Here is a 15729-nt window from a genome sequence, read left to right on the forward strand (position 1 = left end):
ATGTTCCTCTAATTTATTTATAATCTCATTCTTTATGCCTAAATCATGGACTCATTTTGATCTTATCTTGGTATACGGTTTTAAGTGTGGGTCCATGCCTAATTTCTGCCATAATAATTTCCAGTTATCCCAGCAGTTTTTGTTAAATAATGAATTCTTATCCCAAAAGTTAGAATCTTTGGGTTTGTCAAACACTAGATTGTTATAGTTGACTATTTTGTCTTGTGAACCTAACCTTTTCCACTGATCAACTAATCTATTTCTTTGCCAATACCAAATGGTTTTGGTGACTGCTGTTTATAATATAGTTTTAGATCAGGTACAGCTAGGCCACCTTCATTTGATTTTTTTTTCATTTATTCCCTTGAGATTCTCGACTTTTTATTGTTCCATATGAATTTTGTTATTTTTTCTAGATCATTAAAATATTTTCTTGGAAGTCCGATTGGTATAGCACTAAATAAATAGATTAGTTTAGGCAGTATTGTCTTCTTTATTATATTCACTCGGCCTATCCAAGAGCACTTAATATTTTTCCCATTATTTAAATCTGACTTTGTGTGGAACGTTTTTGGTAATTTTGCTCATATAGTTCCTGACTTTCCTTTGGTAGATAGATTCCCAAATATTTTATTCTGTCGACAGTTATTTTGAATGGAATTTCTCTTTGTATCTCTTGCTGTCGGATTTTGTTGATGATGTATAAAAATGCTGAGGATTTATGGGGATTTATTTCATATCCTGCAACTTTGCTGAAGTTATGAATTATTTCTAATAGCTTTTTAGTAGAATCTCTGGGGTTCTCTAGGTATACCATCATATCATCTGCAAAGAATGGTAGTTTGGTTTCCTCATTACCTACTTTAATTCCTTTAATCTCTTTCTCAACTCTTATTGCAGAGGCTAGTGTTTCTAATACAATATTGAATAATAATGGTGAGAGTGAACAACCTTGCTTCACTCCAGATCTTACTGGGAAAGGTTCCAATTTTTCCCCATTGCATATGATGCTTACTGACAGTTTTAAATATATGCTCCTGACTATTTTAAGGAAAAGTCCATTTATTCCTATACTCTTAAGTGTTTTTTATTAGGAATGGATGTTGGATTTTATCAAATGCTTTTTCTGCATCTATTGAGATGATCATATGGTTTTTGTTTGTTTGGTTATTGATATAGTCGATTATGCTAATAGTTTTCCTAATATTGAACCAGCCCTGCATTTCTGGTATAAATCCTACTTGGTCATGGTGTATAATCCTGGGGATGATTTTCTGTAATCCTTTTGCTAATATTTAAGATTTTAGCATCAATATTCATTAGGGAGATTGGTCTAGAATTTTCTTTCTCTGTTTTAACCTACCTGGTTTAGGGATCAGTATCATGTCTTTGTCATAAAAGGAGTTGGGTAGGACTCCTTCAATCCCTATTTTTTCAGATAGTTTATATAGCATTAGAGTTAATTGTGGAACCTGGTTTCTGATGTCCATGGTCCCCATTTGACCGGGTGGCTTTGGCCAAATCCCTTCTCTTTCCCTGCCCTCTATTTTCTCCTCTATAAAAAGAGGGGGGAAGACGGGATGATCTCTAAGGGCCTTTCCCATGAGCCTACAAGTGAGCAGTCACTGTATTTTACAAGTTGCATGGACCCCACAGAGGAAGGGGTGGACATGTTGTGAACCAAGGAATGAATGGGATGTCCTCACTTCCTGCAGCATGTCACGGTCCAGACTGTCTCCAGGACAATTGCTGTGTCATCACTGGCTCTCAGCCACTCTAGAAAGGAGCCTTCTCTCTGGCCAGCTTTGTTTATCGATCGCCATCCATCCCCTGGATCCTTCAGAAGCCCTTGAGCACTTGGGGCCAGACCCAAGAGGCCCAGGCCAGGCTGCCTTTATGTCAAGGAAATAGCCTTGGATCCAGTCGGGAAATCTAGATGAGAATTCTAACTGCATTGTGGGACTTTGGACAGGTCATTTACCTCTGCCTAGGGCCCAGCTTCCTCAAGAGGGCGCCTTTCGCTTTGGACCTTAAGTGCTGTTGGTGAGATCTCCCTACACACACATACCCTCCAAATCACCTTTTCGGATCTTGCCCAATGTGTTAATTATTTTTTATTCCCAGGAGCCTCGGGGCAACCTGCCCAGGGAATCAGGTGAAAATAAATGACCCTAGAGCTGGAATGCTCCTCAGAGGTCATTTAGTTCAACCCTTTGATTGTCGATGAGGAGAAAGGCTCAGAGCCCAAATAACCTGCACTGGGCATAGAGTGGCCAAGATGGGCCTTGACCCTGGAACTCTGGGCCCACCTGCCTCTTCTTGTCCAACTCAGTGAGCGCTGAGGCCCTTCCTCATCTGGTCAGGATTTGTATAAAGTAGGAAAGAATTGTCTGCCGAGTGATTTCATATGGTTGATATTGGCCCAAGTGGCTTCTTCCAAAGGCAACTGAGGCTTAGAAGAGTCAGGAGTCCTGGGTGTGAGTTCTGATCCTGCCTGCCACTGGGCAGCTTTGTGGTCTTGAGCAGCAGCTTCTCCTAAGGGTTTTAATGAGAGCTGCACGTGCTGCTTCAAGGGACTGTCATGAGGAAAACCACTTTACGTGTGTTTTATTATTGTGGATCTTATTATTCTGGGGAGTATTAGGGTCACAGGACACTATAATAAGAACTGATGCTTAGAATTCTCTAAACATATCATCTCATTCAGTGTTGGCAGCAATCTTCCAGTACAGGTAACATCCTCTGTATTCCTGTTCCCATTTTACAGAGGGGAACACTAAAGTTTTTCGTTGTTGAAACGACTAGACCAATGTTGCTCTGTGTGTCAGGGCTAGCAAGCAAGATTCAAATGCAGGTGTTTCCCAACTCTAAGCACTATGCCCTTTGCACCTTGCCACCCTTCATGCCATCCTATGCATATATGTACTATATACTATGAAGCAGTGCACAGAGCACAATACAATGTGACATTATAAATAATGGCAAGCATATATTTAATTCCACAAACACAAAATATATCATGAGGAAAACGGGCTTTTTTGTGTGTGTTAGAGGCAGTTGGGGTTAAGTGGCGTGCCCAGGGTCACACAGCTAGTGTTAAGTATCTGAGGTTAGATTTGAATTCAGGTCCTCCTGATTTTGGAGCTTGTGCTCTATCCGGTGTGCCATCTAGCTGCCCCTAGAACTGGCATCTTTATAACCCTTTAAAGTTTACCATGGACACTTGGGTGGTACAATGGTTGGAGTACTGGGCTGGGAATCATGAAGATTCCTCTTCTGAGTTTAAATCTGGCTTACTAGCTGTGTGGCTTTGGCCAAGTCATTTAATCCTGCTTGCCTCAGTTTCCTCATCTATCAAATGAGGAGAAGAAAATAGCAATAGCAGGATCTTCCCCCCCCAAAAAAAAAAAAACCCAAGTGGGGTCAGGAAGAGTCAACTGGACAAACGGCAAAAGTTTATAATGTATTTTTTAAATACATGCTGCTTTATGAATCATGTTGGGAGAGACAAATCAGAACAGAGGGGAAAAACCAAGGGAAAGGGGGGAAAAAAACAGATAAAAGAAGTGAACAGAGCATGTGCTGATTTATTTTCAATCCCCATAGTTTTTTTTCAGGATGCAGATGGCGTTTTCTGCCCAAAGTTTATCGGAACTGCCTTGGATGTAATGTATTTATAGATGTTATCGCTGTTGATCCTCCAAACTACTGCTTAAGAAGTGACAGATACTATCATACCCATTTTACAGATGAGGAATTTGAGACACAGTCAGTGACCTGTCCCATGTCCCTCAGCAAGAATGATTTCTAGAAGAGAAGCCGCTCCTGCTGATCATGAATCAATCTATTTATAGGCATTGATTAAGCACCTACTATGTGTTAGGTATCACTCAAGGATCAAAAGGAACCCATCCTGCTTCACGCCTGTCTAGGAAATGATGGATTTATTGAAAAGAATACAAAGCATGGACCAAAGGAAAACCAGGGCAGGGCAGGGAGGAGGTTTGGGGCCTTCCTTTTCTGAGGGCAAAGTCTTTCATAAAAACCATAGGCCTGCTCCTCCTGAGACCTAAGGTTTCTGTCCCTGGAGATCCTCCCACTGTTGCCCCCATTGTACAGATAACCCCACTGAGACCCAGAGAGGGAAAAAATTTGACAAATTCTTTCTGTCCAGAGCCTCGGGGTCATATGTGGCAGGCGGGAAGGTTCAGAGGTCAGCAGCAAGCAGGAGTGTCTGGGTGCTTGGTCAGTCTGAGATGGGACAGACACTCACCCTCACATACAAACACATCGCTGCCCTCCCATATATACCGGCACACTACAACCCATTCTCCTATTCCCTCCGACAGACACAAACTCTCGCATACAGATCGCAGGCGCTCAGCGGCCTCGGACCCGCCAATCAGAGGCACCTGCACTGGCAGCTGGAATGTGCCCAGGCAGGGTGGAGAAGCCATTGGACACTAATCCTCTGGGCGGGCTCCCCCACCCCTCACCCACAGGGAAGGAGCACATGGGTCCTTTACTGTCCCATTAACCTTTCCTCCACCGAAGGCTTCCTCCCGTGAATCATCGGCTCGTGGGCGACCTGGGTTCTCACAGGCAGCGCCAACAAAGCTCAAGCTGGGGCAAGTGCTAGCAAACTGGAAAGGCTCCAGTCTGGGCCCGAGGTCAGGCCCTATCTCACTAACTTTATTGCAAAGTGAGGCCGCCAGAGGAGCAATCCCGAGTTCGAAATCCGTGTGGGACAAATTCACAGTGGCCATTCTCTTCCCTGAAAGGGACGTTTATTTAGGAGAGGAGGTTACAGCAAAATAAAGAGGAAAACAGGAAACAGACTTGGGAGAGCTTATAAAAATACCTGTGGCTGGATTTTAACTCGTGTTCCTGATCCAGGCCAGGCAGCCTATCACACCGCTGCCACGAGTCAGAAAATGGCCTGGGACGCTTCCTACCTGTGTGATCCTGGGCAATTTCACTGACAGTCAGCCTCAATTTCCTCAACTGTCGAACGGAGGTCATAAGAGTGGCTCTTTCCCTGGCTTCCTGTGAGGATCAAATGAGAAAATATTTGCAAGCAAACCTAGTAGGTGCTTTAGGAATCCCCTCCCCTGAGCCAAGCAGTTTGCTAAGTTCTCATGATGCAAGACAAAAGCAGAAGTTGGGCCACGGAAGAATTCGCACCCCAAGGCCGCTGTGTTCCCCAGCTCAGGACCCTGGCTCACTTTATTATCTCTTTTACTCAGTTAAACTGTTCACAAAAGAGTATTTTGTTTTTCATTGGAAAGGTTCTAGAGAAAGATCTTTTAGTCTAACTTCCTTTTCTTACAAATAAGGAAACTGAGGTCTGGAGAGTGTGTTACACTGGTAATACCCATCTGAAATGAGATTTGAACTCAGGTCCTATAATTCCGGATTCCTGGGCCCATTTTCTACATCACTGGTTCTTCAGAGACAGAGAAAGAGAAAATTTCCACCCTCCCCATTCTTTTCTTACAAACTGGAAAGTCGGGGCCATAGTCCAGATGGTCAGTACCAAGCCTGGCCGCCCTCCAGGTTAGCATTTAGCAACAGCCCAGGGACTACGGAGTAATGAACTCTAACCCCAACACTCACCACTAGGTCTGCTTGGACACTTCTCTGTAGGATGAAAATAATAGGACTGGCCCTGTTAGTTGTCTCACATCCAAAGCAGGGGAGTATTTCAAATATCTGCCCTTTTAGAAGGGCAAGCCTGGAGTGAGGGGCTTTGTACCTAATACACATTTAAAAAATATTCATGGAATTAGTGAATAGAACTATGGGAAATCCTATAAAATGGTGTTAAGCAATTAAATGGTGATAGGTATTTAAGGAGGGGCAGCTGGGTAGCACAGTGGATAGAGCACTGGAATCAGGAAGACGAGATCCAATGTGGCTTCAGACACTCTAGCTTGTGACCCTGTTTGTCTCAGTTCCCTCATTTGCCAAATGAGCTGGAGAAGGAAATGGCAAATCTTTGCCAAGAAAACCCCAAATGGGATCCCAGAGAGATCCCAATAGATACCAAGAGTCATAGAATTCAAGACTGAAAACTGTAGAGAGCCTTACTATTCTCAAGTCTTACCCTCCCCCTCTTCAGACTCACAATTTCTTACCCCATCTCCTTACCTTTGCAAAGACTGCGCTCAAGGGTGAGCCAGAGCCCCGTATTGTTCAAATCATCGTGAGCATTTACCCAGCAGAATTCAGTGAGCTACACATCAGGCTTGATTTACTCTTTTGTTGTGTGTCTTGACTGAAAAAAAGTGAAGGAGGAAATGTTCATATAAGCCCATTAAGCTTCCTTTGGCTTCATCCCTAGAGCTGATGATTAAACATTTCCCAGCCTCCTCTTATCTTTTCTCTTGGAAGTCCTTGTTTCTTTCCAAGCTTCAAGTCAAAAGCCACCTTTTCTGCTGCCCTCTTTAGTCATTACTATTGTCTCCATGACAAATATTAACATTTTGTATGTGCTTATCTGAAAGCCAATGAACATTTATTAAGTGCCTACTCATTGCAAATAATACAAAGAAAGGTGAAAACCATCCTTGCTTTCGGAAAGCTCACAGCCCACTGGGGAGGTAATACATAAATTATGTACAAACAAGAAAGAGACAGAAATAAATGGAAAATTTAACAGAGAGAAGGCACTGGCATTCAGAGGGCTAAGGAAAAGGCTTTTCATAGAAGACAGGACATTATCGGGGCTTGAAAGGAGGTAGAGAGATGAAGGGAGAGCATTGCAAGCTGGGGTCACAGCCACTGCAAAGGCCTAGAGTCTGGAGATGAAGTGTGATGTGGGCCGAACAAGGAGAATCCTAGTTGGGGTGGGAGAAGAGATATAGTGTAAGAAGCCTAAAAAAGGCTTTGAAGACCCAACAGAGGGTTTTCTATTTGATCTTGGAGGTATTAGGGGCCACTGGATGGGGAGAGGGCTGGTCAGTTGACAAGGAGAGATTGAAAACAGGTGAGAGAGCAGGATAGTAGAGGCGGCACTCTGTTAGAGATGGTGGGTTGAAATGGGATCCCCTGTGAGTGTGCCATGTAATTTCCCTCTCCTCAGTAAAGGACTGTTTTGTCTTTGGGTCCCTACTTCATAGCACTAAGTATTAAGTGATTGTTGAACTCAGTGAAATTGAAGTCAACTCATAGATAGGACCTTGCCCCGAAATAAAATAGGCCGTAGTTCCCATCCCCCAGCCCTCTGTAAAATGACAGGGTATAGAAGTGTTCCAGTGTGGGCCCAGCCACGGCTCTCCAAGGCTAGAAATGAATGACTAAACTTCCAGGGATATGAGTAAAAAGGACAGGTGTGAACCTGATCTAGAGAAGTCCGGGAGGTAACAAAGGCATGTTGAGTACAGGACAATATTTTATGCCACAGAAAATTTGGAAAACATAAGAAAGCTCACAGAAGCCCATACATAGATACAGAAACCATGTAAACTCTTTACAAAAAGTAGTTCCCTTCGGAAGGATCTGAACTGACCTTCTGGTGAATCTCTCCCATTTGATACCATATGATTCGTTCAGCGTGGTAGTGGGCCCTGTCATTTATTTACCTCCCCTGTCTCCCACCAAACAAATTTTGGAACAGCTAGACAGGGAATCCCTTTCTTTTCAATATGCTATTGAAATCATGGTACTATCAGGAAGTACAGGTGTTCTGCTCCCCCATTTTCTGGGTTTAGTCTTTTGCTGTTTATAGCAATCAATTCTCCAAATGGTTTACAGCTCAGCAAATGCCCCTTTTTCATGGGAGGTACTGGACAGAGGCTTCTCAATGGATTGATTGGTTGATTAAAAACTCTTTAAATTTTCAAACATGGCATCACTTTCAGGAAAACCCCCAAGGCTGCTCCTTAGAAGGCTAGAGGAATGGACCATTTCCAGTCATCCTGATCTATATCTGGCTATTGGGCCTAACTGGCTACAGAGGAATAAATGAGGCTGGTGACCTTTTATAGCCCTTCCTCCCTCCCATCCAATTCACTCGCTTGTCACAACATCACCTCCCTGATCTTTGAGAACACAGAACAAAAAACAACTTCTTTGAGGGGAGCTCCCCCTCTGAGGACCAAGCAACACAGTGGCCTTCCTTGATACCTTGGAGTTCAAGGACTAGATTGTTTCCTCTTCACTTATTTATATATTTTTGAGTAGGTAAAAAAGGCCATTCTTTGCCTCATTTCTTACCCGTCCTTAATCATTAAATGCATAGTTGTCTCAGTCAAACAGACCTGGCATAAAAAGGCCAAAGTCTCCCACTGCACCCAGGGCCACGTACAGTCATCCTGATCTATATCTGGCCACTGGACCCAGAAGGCTCCGAAGGAGGTGAGGCTGGTGACTTTGCATGGCCCTCCCTCATTTAAAATCCAATTTACTTACACATCATGGTATCATCTCTCTGATGTCATGGAAGGCCAAACAAGAACAGGCTTGTTCATGAACTCCCCTCCATGTTCTACAGAAACTCCATCCGACACCATGACCGCCATGCTGCCATCTCTTGGGTTGAGAATGCCCACTCTCAAGACCTTGTTCTTATGAGTCAGAGGGAATTAGATGTAACTCCCAGGTCTGTTGGTTCCAAGTCAGTCATTATAGGGATGAGTAGGAGGAGACATGCAGGAAAGTCTGCCCTACCTAGGGCCTAAGATCAGATGTTGCCTCACTTTTCTAGAAAAGTGCAGACAGTTCTGTCCAGATCTCAAACTATGTTAAAAAGTACACTAATGAAAACTATCTGGTACTGGTTAAGAAATAGAGTGGTGGGTCAGTCGAAGAGTTTCACGTTATACAGTAGTATATAATAGGTCCACATTACATGGTAATGATTATAGTAATTCTGTGTTTGATAAATCAAAAAAAAAAAAAAAAAAGATCTAAGTTCGGGGTAAGATCTCAGCCCTTGACAAAAATTACTGGAGAAAAAGGAAAGCAATTTGGTGGAAACTAGGTGTAGATTAACATCTCAGGCCACATGCCAAAATAAAGTCAAAAAGGATAAATGATTGAGACATAAAAGGTGATTGCATAAGTAAATTAGGGGAGTAAGGAAAAAGTTACCTGTCCGATCTACAAATAAGGGAGTTTACGAGCAAACAAGTAAAATGGATACTTTGAACTGCATGAAATTTAAAAGTTTTTGCACAAACAAAATTAATGCAGCCGAAATTAAGAAATATATGGCAAATTTCCTTGATAAAGGCCTCCTTTGTCAACTATATAGGAAACTAAGACTTATTTATAAAAATAAGAGCCATTTCTCAGTTGCTAGTCAAAGAATATGAACAAGCAGTTTTCAGAAAAAGAAATCAAAGCTATCAAGAGCCACATTAAGACCATTCTGTCACTATGGATTAGAGAAATGCAAAATAAAACAATTTGAAATACCACTTCACACCATTCACAAATGACAAATAACCTGGAACTATGCCCAAAGGACTATCAAACTACAAATACCCTTTGATCCAGAAATACCAGTACTAAGTCTTTCCCAAAGAAATAAAAGGGACCAAAAAAACCCTTTATGTACAAAAATATTTAGAGCAGTTCTTTTTGTGGTGACAAAACGTTGGAAATTGAATGATCCAGTGACTGGGGAACGGCTGAACAATCTGTGATATATGATTGTGATTGTGGATATGATTGTGGAGTACTATTGTGCTATTAGAAATGATGAAGGGGATAGTTTCAGAAAAACCTAGGAAGGGAGGTGATCATTGTGTACAGTAACAGCAATATTGTCAGTCTGATCAACTGTGAGAGACTTAACTCCACTGATCAAGATAAAGAGAATTCCAAAGGACCCATAATGCAAAATGTTATCTCCCTCCAAAGACAGAGAACTGATAAACTCTAAGTAACCCGAAGCATATTTTCCCTTTATTTTTAGTTTTTATGTATGTGCTTTCTTTTGCAACATAGTAAATATGGAATTATTGTGTTGCTTGGTTTCACGTGCATAAATGCTATCATACTGCTTGTCTTCTCAAGGAGTGGGGGAAGAGCAGGAAAAAAAGAGCTTTGGAACTCAAAACTTTAAAGAATGGATGCTAAAAATATATAAATGGGAACTATTTAATGAAATAAAAATACATTTAAAATAAATATTAAAAAAGTTAATTTCTCTGCTCCTTATTCTAGAACACAGGTTCTTAAACTATGATTCACGACTCCAAATGGGATCCTGTAACAATGTGGGGGTCACGAAAATATGATTTATTATCAATAAATGTTTGATTTATATACTTCTTTTATCCACCTATATACCTAGGATTGTATAAAAATTTCTTGGGCAAAAAGGGAAGCATACACATGGTATTAATGTCCCCATTTTACAGATGGGGAAAATGGAGGCTCAGTTCCCAGTGACTTCTTCCCAGTCACAGGACTAGTTAAGCTTCATGGTTGGATTTGAACCCAGCATCCAAGGTTCTTTCTGCTTGGGCCCTGGTGGCTGGGTTCCAGCTGCCTGCTGCTCACTGTCTGAGCCGGGAGAATTTTCTTTCTCTTTCTCACCTGTCAGGTGGCTCAGAGCTAGGGAAGATGCAGGGCCTTGGGCCTGTGCAGCTCTGGGTCTTTCAAGGCCGTAGCTGTAGCATGGATTCTGCTCCCAGTGGAAGATGCTCTGGGCAGGCCTGGTCCTCCCAGCCTTTTGTTCCTGGCTTTGCTGCATCCTTCCTCTGTCTGGGTTTTCCCTGACCTCAGATGCTGCCGTCAAGGGCGGCTGCTCCAGAAGCTCCTTCCATTGGTCTGTTCTCTCTGCCCCTCTGCGCCAGCCTGAATGGTTCTCCCTCCTCCCTGAGCTTGCATCTTTTCAGGAAGACGGGCTCTGGCTGCTGCTGTGACTGCATTGCCGTTATTGATCACAGTCTCAGCAGAAACAAATTTCAGCGGCCGAGGTTCAGCATTTTGGGGTGGAGGGGCACAGGGGCCGGCTTTTAAAGGAAACTCCAATTTTTCTGAATCTGAGGCCAGACCCCAGACTGGGAGTCAGCACCATGGACCATGAGCAGGAGACACAGTATTTGACAGTGGGATGAATCCTAAGACCTCAGAGCTGGAGGAAGTTTCCGGGCCCCTTTCTGGTCCTACCTGAACCCACAATACAGATATTCTACTCAAGCACCACTAGCGAAGAGACCTGTCCCCTCACCCCTACACAACCGGTTCCTCTAGGGGACCTTTGGGCCTGTGCTCCATCCAGCCTGGGGCCCCTCTCTGCCCCCAGACTGACGCCAGCGCCGCTGCTCTGCGGGGCCTTTCCCTGCCAGCTGTTGGGACCCCATCCCGGACATGTGTGCCCCCCGTTCTGTCCAGCTGACCCCTGCGGTCCCAAATCTCGCCTCTGCAGCTGGTTCTCTTCTGGACTGAGGAAAGAGGGCACGGAACGGGCGGCTCATGAGCTGGGACTGGGGGTTTCAGCCTCACCTCAGTCAAGGGCACTTTTTCATTTTGTTTTTCTATCTCTGGGGGAGGCCCCCGAGGAGGAAGAAAATGGTAACAGCCGTAACACCGAGGTCTTGCACCAGGGTGTGCAAAACGCTTCGCATTGCAAAGGGTGGGGGGAGTCCTGGCATCAAGCACGCCACCCCCCTTAAAGCAGCCTCCGGAATGCAACGGGAGGCTTTAGCAGGAAAAGACCACCCCCACTGGGTCAATCCAAGGCGTTCCTAAGGGACAGCCTGTTGCTCCCTGCGGCCGCGGGCGCCGAGCTCAGCCTAACCCGGGGGAGGGCCCTGCGTGGGGGAGGGGGTGCCGGGAGCAGCATCGATCTGCAGCTGGCTCACCACCAGGGGCCCAGCACGGCTTGGACCCCCCCCCAATAAAAAGGGGCTCCCATTCTCCAGTGCGGTGTCCGGACAGGACACTCTCCCCGAGAGGTGCAAGACCGTCACCAATCGCCTGCTCCGTGATTCAGCAGGACAGACAGACTCTCTGCGGGGGGTGCGGGATGGTCCCCCAACCCCCCTCCAGCCTCGAGACACGTGCTCCCAAGAGTCGGGACTGCGCCTGGGGGTGGGGCTTTAGTGCCGACACCGCCTCCACTCCCAGAGGAGGAGAGGGAGGGCTGCGGCGGCGCGCGGACGCGCGGGAGGGATTTTTGCGCCTGCGCACTAGTTCCGCTGCGGGCCAGATGCGGCCGCCGCCCACCTCCTCCCGCCGGCTCTGAGCCGTAGTGCGCCTGCGCATCCTGTCCAGCGCGCGCGCCCGAGCTCGGCGCCCCTCCCCCGCTGCTCCTGAGCCCGGCTGCCCGTCAGTCCGTCAGTCAGTCGGTGGCTCAGTCGCTCGCCGTCCGTCTTCGGAGTCGCAGCTGCTGCTCGCTTCGCTGTTGTCCCAGTCCTCGTCTTCTCGCCTCGCCTCTGCCCTTCCCGCCTCCCGTTGGCGAGGCCATGGCGGAGCCGTCGGCGGCCACCCAGTCCCCGTCAGTCTCCTCGTCGTCGTCGTCCGGGGCCGATGCCGCCGGAGCCGTGGCAGGCGGCGGGGGAAGCCCCGGGGCCTGCTCAGGCCTGGGGGGCAAGAGCTGCGCCTCGTCCTGTGCGGGTGAGGAGGGGGAGGGGCGGCGCGGCACGGGGGGAGGGGGAGGGGCGCCCCGCGGGGAGGTGGGGAGGTAGGGGGTGGGGGAAGGGCGGCCCCTGGGGGTGGGGGCGGGGAAGAGGGGCGAGGCCGAGTCCTAGGGCCGGGGGTGACCCGAGCAGGGTCGGGGTGGGGGGGTGGTCTCGAATGGTAACCCCCAGGCGAGCCGGTGACTTTTCCTCGAGCGTGGGGGTGGGGGTGGAGCCGGGCCCTGGGGTGGGGCCGTGGGAAAACACGGCAGGGGGAGGGGAAGACTGGAGGAAGCGAACATGGGGGACGGGGGGTAACACCCCGCTGCCACCCTCTTATTCCTCCCCCACAACAGACCTTGGATGCTGAGGGGAGGGGTCAGTGGGGAGGAGGCCTCTGCTGTGGGAACTGCCCCCCCCCTCCAGTGGATAGACCTTGGGAAAGCCCCTGCCCCTTCCTTTGCCCGGATTCTAGATCTCTAGGGTTGAAGGGGGCAGGTGAGCTAGAGCATGGATGAGGAGGGGTCCCCGCCCATCCAGGTGGGTTGACTAGTCCCGATTGAGTACCTACTATGTGCCGGGCCCCAGGGCAGCAGAGATTGGGTGGGGGGGAAGGGCTAGGCTTCCGATTCCAGGCTGGCACGGATGGCTCCGTGTCGTGGGGGAGAAAGGGTCTCTGGGGGCGGGGCGGGGGCAGCCTTTTTTGTGCGTTTCCATGGCGCTGGGGCAAAACCGCCCTGGGCGGGGACTGGTCACTGAAGGGTGGTGGGGGGCAGCGGGGCGCTGGACGCCCCCGCGATGGCACCCGCATCCCCCCTCGAAGGCGAAGCCGCCTCCCTGGGCGTTCCCACGCCCTCCACCCCCGTTTTAGCGGAAGGTAATCGATGGGGGTGCAGTCTGGGGTCCCCCTCTTTTAGCTCTGGGTGTAGCGCCGGCCTCCTGGGAGGAACGGCACCTGAAGCCAGAGTGGACGGCCGGAGGGCGAAGGGACAAATGAGACAAAGCCCCTTCCCCCCTCCCCGAATGGCGTGGAGGGAAGCTTCGGAGAGGCGGCAGGCGTTCCCATTGTAGCCGGCGCACTCGAGGGGGGGGGCTGCTGCCGGCGCCCCTGGGCCGAGCTCTGCAGTGCGGATGCCTCCTCGGAGGAAGAAGGGCCAGTGGGCAGGTGACAGTTCTTAAAGGGGCCGGAGCCTGGCGAGGGAGCGCGGACGGAGGCAGCCTGGGTCCGGCCACCTGTTCAGCGGCTTTCCTCACCCTCTCGGGGTCTCCCAGTGTACAGAGGATTATTTGGGGAGAAGCAGCTTATTTCCCTGGAAGCTGGGTTAGGCTGCTTTGGGGCAGGTTTTAGGCAAGTAACTAAGGAGTGAGACAGCAAATTTGGAAGCCCTGTGTGGACGTTAAACGATTATTTCTCCCTATTTTTCTCTCTGCCAAATTCTAAAGGAAAGGCAGTTCTGTTATTACTAAGCAACTGGGTTTATGGGAGGAGGGGCATTATCCGCCCTTAGCAACTTGGGGGTTTTGGTACTATTCTGCCATGTTCAGTTCCTTTGTTTTCTGATATATACATAGCATTTAATTTCAATATCATTTTATGATTTAGACCAGTGATGTCCAACTCAAATAGAGAGGGCCACTAATCTATACAGAAGAGTCTTTGCCGGTCCCTTAAATATGTTATCTGTTTTATTGTATTTTGTTTTGTTAAATATTTACCAATTTTATTTTAAGAGTGCTTTCGACATCTCTCTGGTCACTTCTGCTCTAGACCATAGTTCTGGGAATGAAATCTTTGGGCTTCGTAGTGATGGAGGTATTGGCTAGAGGAAGCACTAAAATTTAATTCTAAAATTTACACTTTCTACATAAATTATGAAGTTATTTCAGGGTCACTTCTTTTCTATTGTCTATCTCTGAAAAAACTGCCCTTCTATTAATAAGGACGTGTTAAAATGACTTTATTACATAGTAAAGCCAGAGTACAGCCTCAGTTAAATGTCTAGTGTCAAAGCTTATATTTTCTTTGCATTATTATTTTTGGTATCATTTAACTAGCCACAGGTTTTCTTTTCCTCTTTGTGTATTGTCCTATCCACTGTCAAGAATGGGATAACTGGTATTCTCTAAGAAAATTTTTTATTAATGTTCTAATTTTATATCACCTTCATTCCCACACAGACTTTTCTCTTGTCCCCTTAGGACAAAGAATAAAGAAAAAAAATAGCTCATGGAAACTAACCAGCACATCAATTAAGTCTTTACAGTCTATATACAATATTCCATGCCCACAGTCCCCCTCTCCTGTAAAGAGGGGAAGGAACTATCTTATTCATCCATTGTTCAGGTGTGAATATGGTCACTAAAATTACTGTTCAATTTTTTTTCTTCTTTCTAAATAATACATCTTTTAAGGTAGGTTTGCATTGTACTTTGGTGATACACTTAAATGCCACATAACTTAATTTTTTTTAAGAGTTAATACTAATCATGTGGGTATAAATGTCCACATACATGTGTTTCTTAAATGTATTTGTATGTATAAAGCACATTGTAATTATAAATGGAATTTCCTATAGGTAATGGGTATGGATCTAAAAAATTGTGTGGACATTAAACGGTAGTAAATGCTCTCACATTTTTGTATTACCTTATGTTATAAATTTAAAGCTTTTGTCATCATCATTTCCAAAAAAATCAGCCTCAGTTTTGTCATTTATAAAACAAAACGCTTGTTTATGTCATCTGTAAAGTTCTCTCCATTTCTTATTTGAAGTGATAACTTTTTTCCTTTCTTACCACAATCAAATCTAACTAAATATGTGAAGTATGAAAACTCATAACTTTTAAAAAAGTAAGAACCTTGCTTGGAAGCCTTTTGTAATGCAAATAATTAATAGTCACCTTGATTTTTTTTAAACCTGCATTATTTCTTCCTGTTTATGGCATTTAGTTATTATATACTAATTTTCCTCTGGATAGATTTGTTGGACACTCAGTGCATAAACACTGTCATTGTTCACATTTAAGATAAAAATGAAGATTTTGTTTTCCATGTCTTCAACACTCATTATAAATACCAAGGTGAATAGATCCAGTTGTATCATTTATACACTACAGTTTCTGTGAGTCTTCTGTGCCATCTCTATTTTTAGAT

The 15729-nt window shown here is 45.9% G+C and overlaps 1 protein-coding gene across 5 annotated transcripts in view; it reads left to right on the forward strand.

Annotated features, from left to right (window-relative positions):
• The first annotated feature begins 12174 nt into the window (after positions 1-12174).
• RTN3 (reticulon 3) overlaps positions 12175-15729 on the forward strand; it is a 47285-nt gene continuing 43730 nt past the window's right edge. The window contains exon 1 of one of the 5 annotated variants that reach the window (XM_051966261.1): positions 12175-12573. In XM_051966261.1, the coding sequence (XP_051822221.1) occupies positions 12423-12573 (151 nt within the window). In that variant the 5' untranslated portion in view covers positions 12175-12422. Of the gene's footprint in view, positions 12574-13336; positions 13453-13634; positions 13741-15729 lie in introns of those variants that run through there. The other 4 variants (XM_051966262.1, XM_051966263.1, XM_051966265.1 and 1 more) reach the window with 4 other exon arrangements.

Source organism: Antechinus flavipes, chromosome 6, assembly GCF_016432865.1.
Source record: "Antechinus flavipes isolate AdamAnt ecotype Samford, QLD, Australia chromosome 6, AdamAnt_v2, whole genome shotgun sequence".
In the NCBI taxonomy this organism is placed as follows: domain Eukaryota; kingdom Metazoa; phylum Chordata; class Mammalia; order Dasyuromorphia; family Dasyuridae; genus Antechinus; species Antechinus flavipes.